General features: G+C 49.5%; 1 protein-coding gene across 5 annotated transcripts in view; it reads left to right on the forward strand.

Moving 5' to 3' along the window:
• Window positions 1-14471, forward strand: part of MYZAP (myocardial zonula adherens protein) — a 120279-nt gene that overhangs the window by 12686 nt on the left and 93122 nt on the right. For all 5 annotated transcript variants that reach the window (XM_055118101.1, XM_004602613.2, XM_055118102.1 and 2 more), the window contains exon 2: window positions 1670-1756. In XM_055118101.1, coding sequence (XP_054974076.1) covers window positions 1670-1756 — 87 coding nt within the window. The remainder of the gene's footprint in view (window positions 1-1669; window positions 1757-14471) is intronic.

Genomic DNA, 14471 nt, shown 5'->3' on the forward strand with positions numbered 1-14471 from the left:
CAGCACAGACTCTGCAACACTGAAAACATGAGACCTAAGCTGTAACCACTGGAACTTCAGAACATGCCTGTCAAGTTGATTGGGATGGGGAGAGAATCTGGAAACACTAGTGCAGGGAAGTTGACACTTGTGGTGGATTGGTGTTGAAATATTATGCGACTAAAGATGAACTATCAAAAAACTAACTTTTTAAATCATTTCTTTAGTTAAATTAAAAATACTTAAAATGTCTAAACTTCAAAAGGAAAAAAGGTCAAGGTGTGGGCAGGGCTGGTTTTGGAGGCTCTGCACGGGCTCCGTTCTCAGCCTCTCTTCTTGGCAATACCCCCCTGCTGTCCTGGATGCCAGCCTGACTCCAGACTCCCCCCAGTAAGGACACTTATCATTTCCACCAGGGTCAATCCCAAGGACCTCATTTGAGTGCGGTCTCTGAAAAGGTCCCAGGTAGAGGTCAGCGCACTTTGGAGGAATAGGGGGTTGGTTCAACACAAACCTCAGGGGGTCATGCAGCAGCTGTATGACTTCTATGCCTTGTACCAGAGGGTTATGGGGAGGGGGTCTGTGTGACGCTTTGGTTCTCTCAGTCTTTGTTTGATGGCAGGACTCCTTCCTGGGAAGTGTCACACTGGTGCCAAACTGTGATGATGTGATGACGTGAACATCCTGAGGCACAAAACACAATTTCCTTGCTGGGGCTCCAGCATGACTGGGGCTGGCTAGCTCTGGATTGCTCTTTTCTTCTCAAGAGCATTCAAGTCATTTCTTTAGTTAAGCTCTGGATTGCTCTTTTCTTCTCAAATTGAAACATAATAGTTAGGGGTTAATAATAATCGTTGAATTCTATTTAAAAATCATTTATAAATAAAAGAGGACTGGAGAGATAGTACAAGGGGTAAAGCATTTGAACCCATCTGGCTCCAGTTTGATTCCTGGCATTGCATCGAGTCCTCTGAGTCTTGTTAGGAGGGATTCCTGAGCACAGAGCCATGAGTAAGTCCTAAGTACCATGGGATATGACTCTCAAACCACATACACATACAAAAATAGTGTATCCCACATTTCTCTGTCTCCTCAGACCCCTGTCCTCTTTCTCTATGAATTTGACTATACTAGGTGCCTCCTATAAGTGGAACCAGCATTTGTTCCTGAATAAGCTATGTCACTTAGCATCGTACCCTTGAGGTTCCTCTGCAATACAGCCTGTGTCATAATTCCTTCCTCGTAAGGGCCATGCAGGATGCACTCTGTGTATAAGCCTCGTTTTATTTCTATGTTAATTGTTAAATGCTGTGAGAAAGGCTATCAGTCAAACCGGTGTATGTGTGTTTGTGGAAATGCACATGTGCGTATAATTAAAAGATAAAAGATTCCAGAACACAGCTCAGCAGGCTGACGTCACATCTCATCATGCATCTGTGTTGGGTTTTTAATCCCACAGCTATACTTTAGCCTAAGCTTATATTCTCAGGGGCCCTGAGCTCTCTGGAAGTATTAGCAATCTTACTCTTTTCTGATCATGAGGAGGGTGAGCAGCCCTGAGGGGCCAGGCCCAGGTGGATCTGAGTCCTGGCACTCCAGGGTCCCAACACTCCCCATTCTCTACAGTGCAGAGAAGCAGGGCACCCCCCCACTGGCTTCATAACTGGTCTGTGCTCCCTGTCTGTCCCAGGCAAATGTCTGCAGACTTCGGCTGACTGTCCCTCCTGAGGATCCAGTTCCTGAGAAAAGTGAGAAGAAGATTGAGAGAAAAGATCAGGTAGGCATCCCCAGGCCCCACGGAACCCGTATCCCCCTTTGTTCTCTACTGGGGCTCATGCCCAGACCCCCCCGCCCCGACTCCCCGTGCCATTCACAGAGCCCGAGTGTCCTGCCAGCGTCTGTGATAAAGGCCCTCTTTCCCTCTTCCCACAGCCCAGACCCCGCTCTCATTTCTGGGTGAACACAGCTCTGTGTTGTTGCAGACCGGCGGGACACTGGCCTTGGTGGCAGGTGTGGTGGCGGGGAATGTGCTTTTCTTCAAAGAGTCCAGCTGGGTGGCACTAAAGGCCCCTTTGTGAGTGGCGGGCAGGGCCAGCCCTCTCAGGGCTGTGCCCGGACAGTCAGCTCTGGGTGGAGGGGCTGGCACACCTGCTGAGGGCTGGGCCAGGGAGGAAAGGCTGGCCTGGGGTCCAGGGTGCTCTCTGGGGGAGACCACATGCTTTATGTGTGTGAGGCCCTGTGGGTTACATCCCCAGAACCAACCCCAGACAACAACATTTGACCTTGGCCTTTGTCTGCAGAGGACCTCACAGTGAGGCAGACCTAGAACTAAGCCATGATGTGCCAGAGGCCTAGTGTTCGGGTCCGGAAGTGTCTGAAGAGGGAGGGAATAAGCGGGCTCCTTGAGAAAGTGTTGGAGCAGGGCTCAAAGGACAGGTAGAAGGTGCAGCTCAGACCCATTTTATCTTTTACAAGCAATAAAAGGGCATGTGCCTTATTCTAGGCACTGTGTAGTCATTGTGGGGGAGGAGTGGACACACAGGCATAGATCTGTCACTCCTGGAATTGATCTTCTAGGGGAAAACTTCTTCAACCGCTGGTTCAAGACCTGCAGGTGTAGAAAGGTTGAAAAATCACTGGTCTAGACCACCTTGATTATCACTGCCAGTGCAGAACAGACACTGTCCGCAGATATTTAAAAAAAGGTTGAGGAATGCTGACTTAGGAGGAAAACGAAAACTTTGAATTGTAGAATGATTTATAGAGTTGAGAAGGTGGAACATGCTAAAGGGGACAATGAAAGCATGGTCTAGGAGTGGTTGTAGTTTTCTTGTGCATATCTACTTTACATAAGCGTAGGATAGCCAACATGATATGTTTTGTAAATATAATTATGTGACAATGGCATTGAACTTGAAGCCATGCTCTGGAACTAATCAACAATGCCACTAGTTCTAAAATGGGAAGCTTTTCTTAACTGGGAGGTGGTTGATTGTGACCCTGACTTCAGTGATGGTTATTTTTCCTCCCTTTTCTGTCCTTCTTTCCACTTTCAGCTGAGCAGTCTGTGCTATGCAAATGATGGAGGACAGGAAAAGGAGGTCGTGAGGAAGGAAAGCAAATGATAATCAGAGTAGAGAAGTGTGAACTTAATTATTTAAAGAAAGTCAAGGAGCCAGAGAGATAACATAGGTAGGGCGTTTGCCTTGCATGTGGCCAACCTGGGTTTGATCTCTGGAACCCCATGTGGTCCCCTGAACTCCACCAGGAGTGATCCCTGGTGAAGAGCTGGGAGTCAGCCTGATTGGGAGCACCATCTGCCCCCTAATACAGTTAAAGCAGAGCCAGAGTGAGAGAGTACAGTGGGATAAGATGCTTGCCTTATAAGTGGTTGACTCAGCTTAAATCCCTGGCACCACATTTGGTGTCCTGAGTCCTGCCAGGAATCGCCCCTGAGCACAGTGCCAGGAGTAAGTCCTGAGCCAGCCAGATGTGGCCTTAAAACAAAAAAAAAAACAAAACCCCCCAAAACAACCCCCCACCCAGTCATAATTTTTTTCTCCACCCCCCCCGCCTCATAAATTTTTTAAAGGTGAATTAAAATAATTTTAAAAAGAGGATGAGTCTCATGTTCAGGATTCAGATAAGTTAATGGTCATGGGAGTAATCAAGGAACATCAGGGAGGGAGGGAAAGACCTGGTTTGAATGGCCCCTCTGACCCAGGTAGAAAACTTTAGCATCAGGAAGAGCAGAGATTGTCCTGGGCTATGCACATTGAATGATTGAAAAAAATATAATGGGCAGAGAGCCACAATCCAAGAGAGAGACTTAAAATGAACAGCTCTTTACAGACCATCAGCCAGTGAACTTAGAAATCTCTACTTTTGTGGGCTGAAGAGATAATACGGGGGTTAAGACACTTGCCTTATACTTGACCTGGGTCCAATCCCTGGCTCCTCATATGGTTCACTGAGCACTGAGCAAAAAAAAAAAAAAGGAAGAAAGAAAGAAAGGAAAAAAAAAGAAATCTCTGCTTTGCAATCTCAGGCTAAACTCATCACTCATCATAGGCGCAGAAGCTCATGGGTGAAAGGTCACTGTGGATCTGTTCCTTTCTGCAGTCTCTGGGTGGCACCTTCCAGATTCCTTGGGTCGAAAGGGAAGTGGGGACACCTGGCCCTCAGCATTTGGCCACAGGTCCGAGTTAGCATTAACAGACAGTGAGATCGTGGCTGTGACTAAGCAGTCCTCTCTAGTACCCATCTGAGATGCATGCCAAGCTTGTTTGATGGATCCAGAAACAAGGAAACAGAAAACATGGGCCGTTCTGTCATACAGCTGGCCCAGATCTTTCAGTCATTCTGTCTTACCAAAGAGAGACGAGAATCTGAGAATCTCTACGCCTGCAATCACATTATGATCGCTTATGTTATGAGCAAATGCTGATTAGATTCTGGATAAAAAAATTCTCTAAAAGAGATATTGAGATCATGTACAGTTTTGGATATGAGCCACACTGAGATTATAGTGGATGATGGTTGCTTTTCTCACAGGTGATGACGATACTTTGGTGGTGCAGTGGGACTCTTCAGCTTCTCATATTCAGGAAGAGAGTGAGAGCTATCAGGCCTCCGGGGTTGAACTCTGTCCTCCCACCCACCACTGATGACCAGGATTGAGCGGAGTGCTGTGTTTTGGGGAGGGAGCAGCTTCCAGCCTCACAACCCTTCTCAACCTGTCGCTGTTAGAGATTATCAGTTGCTCAGAGAAGTAAGCCTGGCTGTGTTCATGGTCATGCCTTCATACAGACATGATTAAGAGAGACAGATGAATCAAGTCAGATTGATAAAGACAGGAGGGCAGATCACCCGGAGGCTCGGGGTGGCCTGTGGGGGAAGGGAGACCCCAGCAGAATGAGTGACATTGGACAGAGGCTCTGCTGGCTGTCCTGATTTGCATGTAGAGGGCTTGGGGGACTTGGTGTCAGACCAAAGCTGTGTGCCTGGGAGCCATGGGAGTGGGGCCTTGGAGGGCATGTCCCCGCCTAGGAGGAACATTCTGGAAGAAGAGGCGCCTGTGTGCTGCGTCAGCCAGCAGATGACAGTCCCCAGGGAGCCACCTGCCTGTTGGTCTTTGCGGTGTTTTCCATGCTCTTTATGGCAAGGGACATCTCTTTCTCTATTAGTCGGAGTGTTCTTCTGGACCCTCAGGCATGGACTGACAAAAGTGCTACTGATGGGGCCAGGGTGGTGAATGCGCGAAGTCCGCTTGTGGACTGCCCAAGAACTCCTGCGGTGCAAGGCAGAGACAGGTAGGCATGGGGAGAGCGTGCTTCTGATGGATTTTCCACAGGCCACTCAGGTGAGTGCAGTGCAGGTGATCTGTGGGGACGGGCCAGTGACACTAGAGAGAAGGGGGGGGGCAAAAGGAGGGGGCTGGCTGTCTCAGTGAGACGAAATCCACGGGTGCCGGCACCATGGGAAGGGTCCCCTGGCAGCTGTGAGGTTGCTGGGGGTGACGTCATCACCTCGTCCTGGCTGTGTTACTGGCCCTGAGCCCCCAGGAGCCGGGAGGTGGGGGTGGGGGTAGCCGAAGACCAGCATGAGAGAGCCTGAGGGGCCATGTCAGAGGAGATGGTTTAGAGTGCTGGTGTTAGTGCAGAGCTGTCCCTGGAGAGGTGACTGGTTCCCCTGCAGGGGACTCCACAGGGCTTCACCAGTGCCCAGGCTGGAGCCGGGCTCTGTGTGCAAAGTGCATGCCCTGCCCGTGCTGTCTCCTGGCTCCCAGCTTTGCCAGGATTGCTGTGCTTCCTCCTTCCCGGCCTTCTTGTTGCTGAGTGGGGCCCTCAGAGGGTCGTGTGGATGTGAGGAGTCATCCCTGCTGGGCCGGCCACCCGGGGCGGATGGTCCTGTTGCACAGAGGGGTTCCGGCTCTGGGCTGCCCTGGGGCCGTTGCTCTGGGCCTTTCTCCCTTTCCGGATTCTGAGGGGAGAGGCTGGTGTGGAGGGTGTGGCAGTGGACGCTTCCCGCTTCTGATGCTGGGTCTGAGCAATTACCTCAGGGACAGCTTCTGGGTAGGGCCTCACTGAAGGACCCCCCTGGGCGGCCTCTCTCCTAAGGTGGAAGCTGTCTGTGCTCACTGGAGGGCCTGGCACCTCCTCTCAGCTGCTCTCCGCAGGCCCTAGCTGAGCGCCCACCATTCCCGAGTCTTCAACTTTCTCCTCTGTTCCTGCCTGCCAAGAGCTCAGGCATGCCAAGATCACCCTGTGCCTGGCTGGCACTGCCGACTGCAGAGGCAAAGACCAAATGCCAGCGCACTGCCCCCTGCATACCCCCACCCCGGGCCTGCTCCCTTTGACTCTTGGAGCTGGCGGCTCCTTCTCAGCAGAGGCTGGGCCTGGCCTCTGCCAGCACTGCCGCTGCTTATTCAGAGCCCTCGGGGTCCTGCTAGGCCTGTCTCTGCTGCCTTGAGGGGCTTGCAACAGTCTTTCTGGGGAAGAGGCCACTCCCTGTCCATGCTCCTTTCCCGAGTCCCACCCCTCAGGCCGCCCGCTGCCTTCCAGGCAGGGCTCTGGCGACAGCATGTGGGGATTTCATCCATGCATGGCCATTAAATGAGCTATTTATTTTATGTTATCTCAATATGGCCCAGAGCTAACAGTGGCTGACTCCTGCCTCTGTGCTCAGGAGCCACTACTGCAAGGCTCAGAGACTCCGTGAGTGCAGGGACAAAGCCAGGGCTGGCAGCATGTGAGTCAGAGCCTTAATTCCTGTACTAGCACAGACGCCCCAGTTTAGTATTTGAAATGATGGGACTGGGGCCATTTGTCTGGAAAGATGTGCCCAGAGCTTCTGAGGCAGCAGTAACATTTTGAAGCGGACGCGGCTCCCATGGAGAATGCATTCCCATCCTCTGTTGAAATAACCTGCCAGTGCATTTTGCATTCCCTTGCCCCGCTAACAGTAAAAGGAGGGTCTTTTTCTGACATTTATCCTCTGTATTTTCCTCAGAGACACTTAGGTCTTGTCTGTTTTCGGGGGACCCTGACGGAGTCTCCTGGAGATGGGCAGGGACAGGGCAGGGTCACGGGAAGTTGTGTGAGGTGGGGAGAGAGAGGGGGCGTTGGTGCCTGCAGCCTGCTCCGCAGTCCTTTCTCCAGGATTATTTCTTCTTTTTTGCTCCTCCCTCCTCCCCCTCCTTTTTTTCTTCCTCCTCCCCCTCCTCCTACCCCTTCCCCCTCCTCTTCCACCTCCCCTCCTCCTCCACCTCCCCTTCCCCCTCCTCTTCCACCTTTCCTCCTCCTCCACCTCCCCCTTCTCTCTTCTCCTCCTCCTCCTCTTCCTCCTCCTACCCCCCTTCTCCTCCCCTAATCCTCCACTTCCTCCTCTCCCTCCCTTTTTGGCTTTGGTGACCCCCCTCTCTCCTAGAGGGCACCCACTGGCCCTTGCCTGCTCCTCACCTGCTGATTAGCACTCCACATGGTATTCCTGCAGAAAGTGAGTGTGAGAGACACAGACACACGTGATTTTGAAGATAAGGTGGTGCCTTTGGTTCCATCTCGACAAGACTAGCTTTGGGTTCTATATATATATTTTTGTTTTTTGGGCCACTCTTGGTGGTGCTCAGGGCTTGCTCCTAGCTCTGCACTTAAGGAGTCACACCTGGTGACCATATGAGATGCCGGGAATGGAACCTGAATTATCTACTTGCAAGGTGAGTGCTTTAGCCCCCGTATTCTCTCCCCAGCTCTCGGAGCTCAGCATTATGCCTGGCACCTCCCGAGTCTGCTTGGTGATTAGGATGGCTCAGTTTTGTGCTAGCCTCCCGGGTCTGCCTAGAGACCACCAACCCGGTACATGGGTGAACAGCAGGAATCTCTTGGCTCACAGATTTGGGTACTGGATGCAAGGGGCCCAGCAAGGCCATGCAGTCTCCGGGGCTGGAGAGAGAAGCATCTCACCGTTCCACCTCTGCCATCTCCCCACGGTCTGGACTCAGGGCAGGGGGTCTTTAACTTTCATATAGCTTGAAAAAATGTGTATATTTGGTCCAAATATTGCCCCCTCCACCTCTTTAAAAATTTTTTTTGGGGGGGCCTTGCCCAGAGGTGCTGAGGAGCTCTTGGGAGCCTGCAGGAGCTAATACAGTGCTCTGGCCTGGCAGTGCTGGGTGGACACCAGAGCTAGACCCAGTGGTGCTGGGGGTAGGCATGCAGTGCCAGTGTCAATCTTGGGGCCTTGCATGTGTCAGGCACGTGTTCCCCACTCTGACTTTCTCTTGGGCCCTCAGACTCCCCCAGCCTTTATAGATACTCATCATTCTCGGATTAGGACCCACTCGGATGCCCTCGACATGCAGGGCACTCTGCCATATCCTTTTTTGCAGGAAATAGCTCTATCTGTGAGATGATTTTCACATACTATCACCACCTTAAATTATATTAGTCAGAGGCATTTTATGTGGGTTTTTATTTGTATGTTAAAAACGATTAGTATGGGGCCAGGGAGATAGTATAGCAGGTTATACTTGCCTTGCACACAGCTGGGCTGGGTTTGAGCCCCATAGCTGCACATAGTCTCCTGAGCAGTGCCAGGATTAATCCCTGAGCACAGAGTCAGGAGTGAACCCTGAGCACCACTGGGTGTGTCTCCCCTCTCCCCACTCAAAGAAAAACAAATGCCCAGACCCAGAACATTGACAGTATGGGAGAGGAATTACTAGTTATTGTGGGCCCAGATTTCATGCTGAGAGACTGATAAATGTAGACTATGATATTTATAAAACTGTTGCACATTAAACTTGGCATGGGATAATAAAAGAATTTAATCCTGCTTGCACACATGCACATGCACACACACATGCACACACACAGACACACACACGCATACTTCAAACAAGCTATGACAGATATTTTTGTGTTGTATCAGGGGCTTGCTGCATGGTTGAATTTCGGCAGCAGGACCTGAGGGCTGCTGATCTGAGCATCTGTGTAATTTTAGACAGTAGGATTGAAGAGTCTGTGTAATGGGGACGTCTTTTGTCTGCTCACCAAATGGCCCAAGACAGGTTGCACTTGGAGTAGCTGCTGACACCGCTTCTGCCCAGCTGTGCTTTCCTGGCCTGTGGCTTTCCAGCCACTGCTTCTTTCTAGACCCTGGAGAGTGGAGTCGGGCATGTTGGTGTGCCCAGCCCAGTGAAGTATTTCAAAGGAGAAAGCCTCGCGATTCCAGTCCATGCCCCCTTTCTCCTAAGGGGTGAACATGCCTTGCCGGGCTTCATTCTTGATATGATTGTTTTGACGACACAAAAGGATGTTGCCAGGGAGTGTGTGCAGCCATGATTCATGGTGCAGTTGCCCTGGGTGTGATAGGGACAGGCCTCGCCTGCAGAGATAGCAGCTGGGTGAGGGGACAGAGGGCAGAGCCCTGGGAGCCTTCAGCCTCGTCACCTACTGCACTCTCACTGGGGCCAGTGGAGCCATCTCTATGGGCTTCTGGAGGGTCTTTCTGGACATGGGACATTAGTCTAGACATTGCAGGCTCTGTGGCTAAGATAGGTGTGTTCAGAATGGGACATTGATGGGACAGTGGGGAACACAGCGGTGGTTCCAGTCAGCCACGACTCCTTCCCTGCCCTACTGGCGGAGGGGCCCCACGAGGGGCTGGGCCGCAGCACTGCACAGCTCCTTTCCACTCTCCCAGCTTCTTTTTTTTTTTGTATGACATTTTATATGTATATTTTTGCCCCCTGAAGACTTTTATTTATCTTTCCATGGATTTCCAGTCTACCATGAGTAGTCTACTTTTGTTTTAAGGTTCAATGTTTTAAAATAGAGTTAGGAATTTTTTTTATATTATTGTTTGGACCACATTTGATGATACTTGGAAATCTAACCTAGGTTTCACATGTGCAAAGTATGTGTTCTGCCATGGTCACATGTACTCGATGGATGGGAGCAGTTCATTAATTTTGGAAACCCCAGTCTGTTTTTCCTTCAGTTCTATTGGTAGCCTGAGTATTAAGTATTCTCTTTAAGTCCAGCTTGTCACTAGGCACTAGGCAATGTGTAAAGATCATCTGACTTGCCAAGGGAGCTATTGAGTTGTTCACAATGACCCTTGTTCTAGAACAACAACCAGTGGGGTATATCTGTGAAAACAAAGCCAAGCAAAACCAATCTCTGCCCCAGAAGCTGTTATTAGAGTACCCTAAAAGGAGTTTTGTTGATTAAAATGGTGTTTTTCTTCATAGTCATTAAATGTATGCTGGTATGACTATCTGAAACATTTTTGTGAGACTTTCTCTGTTGCCATGAGTAAAATATTCTTTCATATGCTTCTGTAAAATCCAAGCTCCCGGAAGACATCTTATAGCCTACTTCTCCCTCTTGGAGAACCTGGCAAGCTACTGAGAGTTTTCTGCCCGCATTGGAGAGCCTCACAAGCTCCCCGTGGAATATTCTTATGCCAAAACCAGTAACAATGCTGGGTCTCATTCCCCTGACCCTGAAAGAGCCTCCAATGCTGCATCATTGGGAAGGACAAGTAAAGAGAGACTTCTAAAATCTCAGGGCTAGGACAAATGGAGACATTACTGAGACCACTCAAGAAATTCGATGATCAACTGGATGATAATGATGATGATTTATTTGTTTATTTTTTAATGAATCACTGTGAGGTACAGTTACAGACTTACAAACTTTCGTGCTTACATTTCAGTCATACAATGATCGAGTACCCATCCCTCCACTGCCCATTCTCTACCGCCAATGTCCCCAGCATCCCTCCCCACCATCCCCACCCTGTCTCCTGACCCCCACCTCTGTGGCAGGTGCATTCCCTTTTACTCTCTCTCTTTTGGGTGTTATGGTTTGCAATACAGTTACTAAGTTCTCCCAGCTTCTTGCTCTTGCTGATTCACTGATTCTTCCTGGGAGAAAACCTGAGGCCTGCTGGGGCTTTGCTGTCTGGAGTGAATCTGGTGACTGGAATGGAAATAGCCAAAAAAAAATATCCCAGCAGAGAGAAGTGCTCAGACAGACAGATGCAGCCAACAGCAGGGAGCGGTTGCACTGGTTCCCAGGGGGTGTGCTGTGCCTGCTGGGTGGTGGGGCAGAGGGGGCAATAGTCTCCTCAGTGACACTGTGTGGTGCTTTCTGTTTGCTACTTGCATGTTTTTGTTTTGTTTTGGTTTTCCGGACCATCGGTATTCAGGGTTTACTCCTGGCTCTGTGATCAGGGATTACTCCTGGTGGTGCTTGGTGTACCCTGTGTGGTGCCTGGAATGGAACTTGGGTTATCTGCATGCAAGGCAAATGTTTTTCCTGCTGTACTCTCTCTCCAGCCCAGCTAGCTTCTTCAGAAAAGGTAGATTTCCAGGAGGAACACTGAGTGATTTCTTTTTTTCTCAAAAAAGGAGGGAGGCCAAATAAATTGGGGGGTGTCAGGGTTAGTGGGAATGTGGGAATATGAAGAAACCACTAGAAGCAGTTGTGACCAGTATCTGTCAGGACACCAGCTTGAGCCTAGAGTCTCGTGTTTCCCAAACAAGCTTCTGCGTGGTGATGGTGTCCCTTCCCTGCTTGGGACTCAGAGATGCTGGACGTGGGGCGCTGCGGTCCTCATGCGGGCCTGGGACACTGCCGGGTCACCACAGAGGGTCTCCTGTGCCTCTTCTCCAGCAGGAGAAGCTGCTTAGGAGGGTTCCATGTCAGAAGTCTATGTTTCCCAGAGCATGTTACCCCTGGATTCTAGAAAAGGGGCAGCCGAGGCTCTGCCCACCCTGACAATCTTCTCTTTGTCCAGGGGCTTAGTTAGCTTAAAGAGATATTTCTTGTGTAAGAGCTGGAAAATATTTAGCGCCACCAGTTGATCTTTAGAAAACTCCGGTTCTTTAGGAGTTCTGCTTGACTAGAAGATGTTTTGTTCCAGCCAAAAAGTATAGTCGAAATGACATCTGCACTTATATGTTCATCGCAGCACTGATTACAATAGCCAGAATCTGGAAAAAAACCGAGTGCCCTAGAACAGAAACTAGGGTTGAAGAAACTCTGGTACATCTATACAATGGAATACTACGCAGCTGTTAGAAAAAATGAGGTCATGACCTTTGTATATAAGTGGATCAGCATGGAAAGTATCATGCTAAGTGAAATGAGTCAGAAAGAGAGAGACAGACATAGAAAGATTGTGGAATATAGAATATTAGACTATAAGAGTAACACCCAAGATTAGTAGAAATATGTACCAGGAGGTTGTCTCTATGGCTTGGAGGCTGGTCTCTCATTCTGGGCAACTCAGAGAAGGGAACACCAAGTAAAATGTGGTCAGAGGTCATGCGGGGGAAGGGTGACGCATGCTGAATGTAGACTAGAGACTGAACACAATGGCCGCTCAACACCTTTATTGCAAACCACAACACCTAATCAGAGAGAGAGAACAAAAGGGAATACCCTGCCATAGTGGCAGTGTGGGGTGGGGGGAGACGGGACTGGGGAGAGTGGGAGAGATGCTGGGTTTATTGGTGGTGGAGAATGGGCACTGGAGAAGGGATGGGTTCTCGAACTTTGTATGGGGGAAACATGAGCACAAAAATGTATAAATCTGTAACTGTACCCTCACATTGATTCACTAATTAAAAATAAATAAATTATTTAAAAAAAAGATGTTCTTTTCCCTCTCCGTCTCCCCAGAGGAAGGGGGTTAAAAGTGGCCAAAGGTTCACTGAGCTGAAGCTTTCCCTTCTGCAGCCTGTGGGTGACCCCTTGGCTCAGCTGTCCTGCTGGGCGCAGGGGCAGCCCCACAGCCAGGCCCAAGTCAGGAGTGGGATGTGGCTGAGCCCAGTGCACGGCTAGGCAGGTTCGAGCATATTCGTGACAGAATGTGCTCAAATTCTGACTCCACCTGCAGGGTGCCGGCCACAGTGCCGCTCCTTGGCTCAGCACCCCTGCCGTCCCTGACAGAAGAGGTGGAAAGCAAAACATTTAGGAAATTATTTGACTCTTACTGTCCCTCCCACCCCCCAAGTCATTCCATTCTTGTTAGTTTCCATCTTAGTCTTATTGGCAGGTGGATGTGTAGACCAGCGGTAGGCAGCTACGGTAGGAGCTGGACAGGGCCTCACTGTGGTGTCTGTCTGTCTCTGTTGGATTTAGTTGATGCTAAACTGTATTTCTGTTGTTTATTTACTGAGATTTCATTCTGGTTTCTTCCTTTGCCCAAATTAATCTTTAGTGTTGGGAACGATCATGTACCCCAAATATTCTGTCATGGACCCAATTCCTTTCCCTCCCTCCCTCCCTCCCTCCCTCCCTCCCTCCCTCCCTCCCTCCCTCCCTCCCTTCCTTCCTTCCTTCCTTCCTTTCTTCCTTCTTTGTTTCTTTTCATTTTCCTTCCCTCCCGCTTTCCCCACCTCCCTTCTTCCCTCCTTCCCTCCTTCTGTACTTATTAAGTAGTGATCTGTGGTTCTGGGAATTGAATCCTGGGCCCCACATGTGCAAGGAAAATTCTTCTGACTCCTGGCCCTGCAGGATCTCATTGGACTGGTGTTGGGATTATAGTGGTGAAAATGGTGGATATGGTCTTCCATCCTTGACTGTGCTTGTCTCACTGTAGCACTGTCGTCCCATTGTTCATCGATTTGCTCGAGTGGGCACCAGTAACGTCTCCATTGTGAGACTTGTTGTTACTGGTTTTGGCATATCGAATATGCCACGGGTAGCTTGCTAGGCTCTGCCATGCGGGAGGAATACTCTTGGTAGCTTGCCAGGCTCTCCGAGAGGGACAGAGGAATCAAACCCGGGTTGGCCACATGCAAGGCAAACACCCTACCCACTGTGTTATCGCTCCACTGTAAGGTTTAGGGTTCTAAATTCTAAATTCTAAACCCTAAATTCTGATTTAGGGTTTGGGAAACAGAGCTCCTGTCACTGGTTTCTCTGAGTGACCCTCAGTCTCCTGTGGTGTGATTGGTTTAGCAGGACGTGGACTGAGTTACTCTCACCATTGATCTTTTCTAAGGCTTTTGCCATCACTGACTCTTTATGAAAGCAGCCAGAGATGGACCTGTAGGTGAAGATGTCCTCTAGGACACGTCCAGGGAGCAGTGGAGGGAGAGGTCCTTTCTGCGCTTCATTGGCGGAGCTGCTTGTTAATTCTGCTGTGTTCTCACACTTTCAGCTCATTGCTTCTTTTCCTTTCTTTGGCACAGCTTTCTTTTATTCCATTTTTTAGGACTTTTGTTTTCAAACCAATTTTGTCTAGACTGGTTTCACATCCAGGAGACTTTTAGTAGGTTTTTACAATTTGATTTTTAAAAAATGTCAAGGAGCACTACAAGGAAGTTTAAAAATATAGAGACATAAACGTATATGCAAAAGGAGACGGAATTGTTCATGAGTCACTGCTCCTTCACTTAGCCCCAATCGCCCTAACTCAGGGTATTTTTAAAACATTTATTTATTTATTTTTATTGAATCCCTATGAGCTACATT

Source organism: Sorex araneus, chromosome 10 (genome assembly GCF_027595985.1).
Source record: "Sorex araneus isolate mSorAra2 chromosome 10, mSorAra2.pri, whole genome shotgun sequence".
Taxonomy (NCBI): Eukaryota; Metazoa; Chordata; class Mammalia; order Eulipotyphla; family Soricidae; genus Sorex; species Sorex araneus.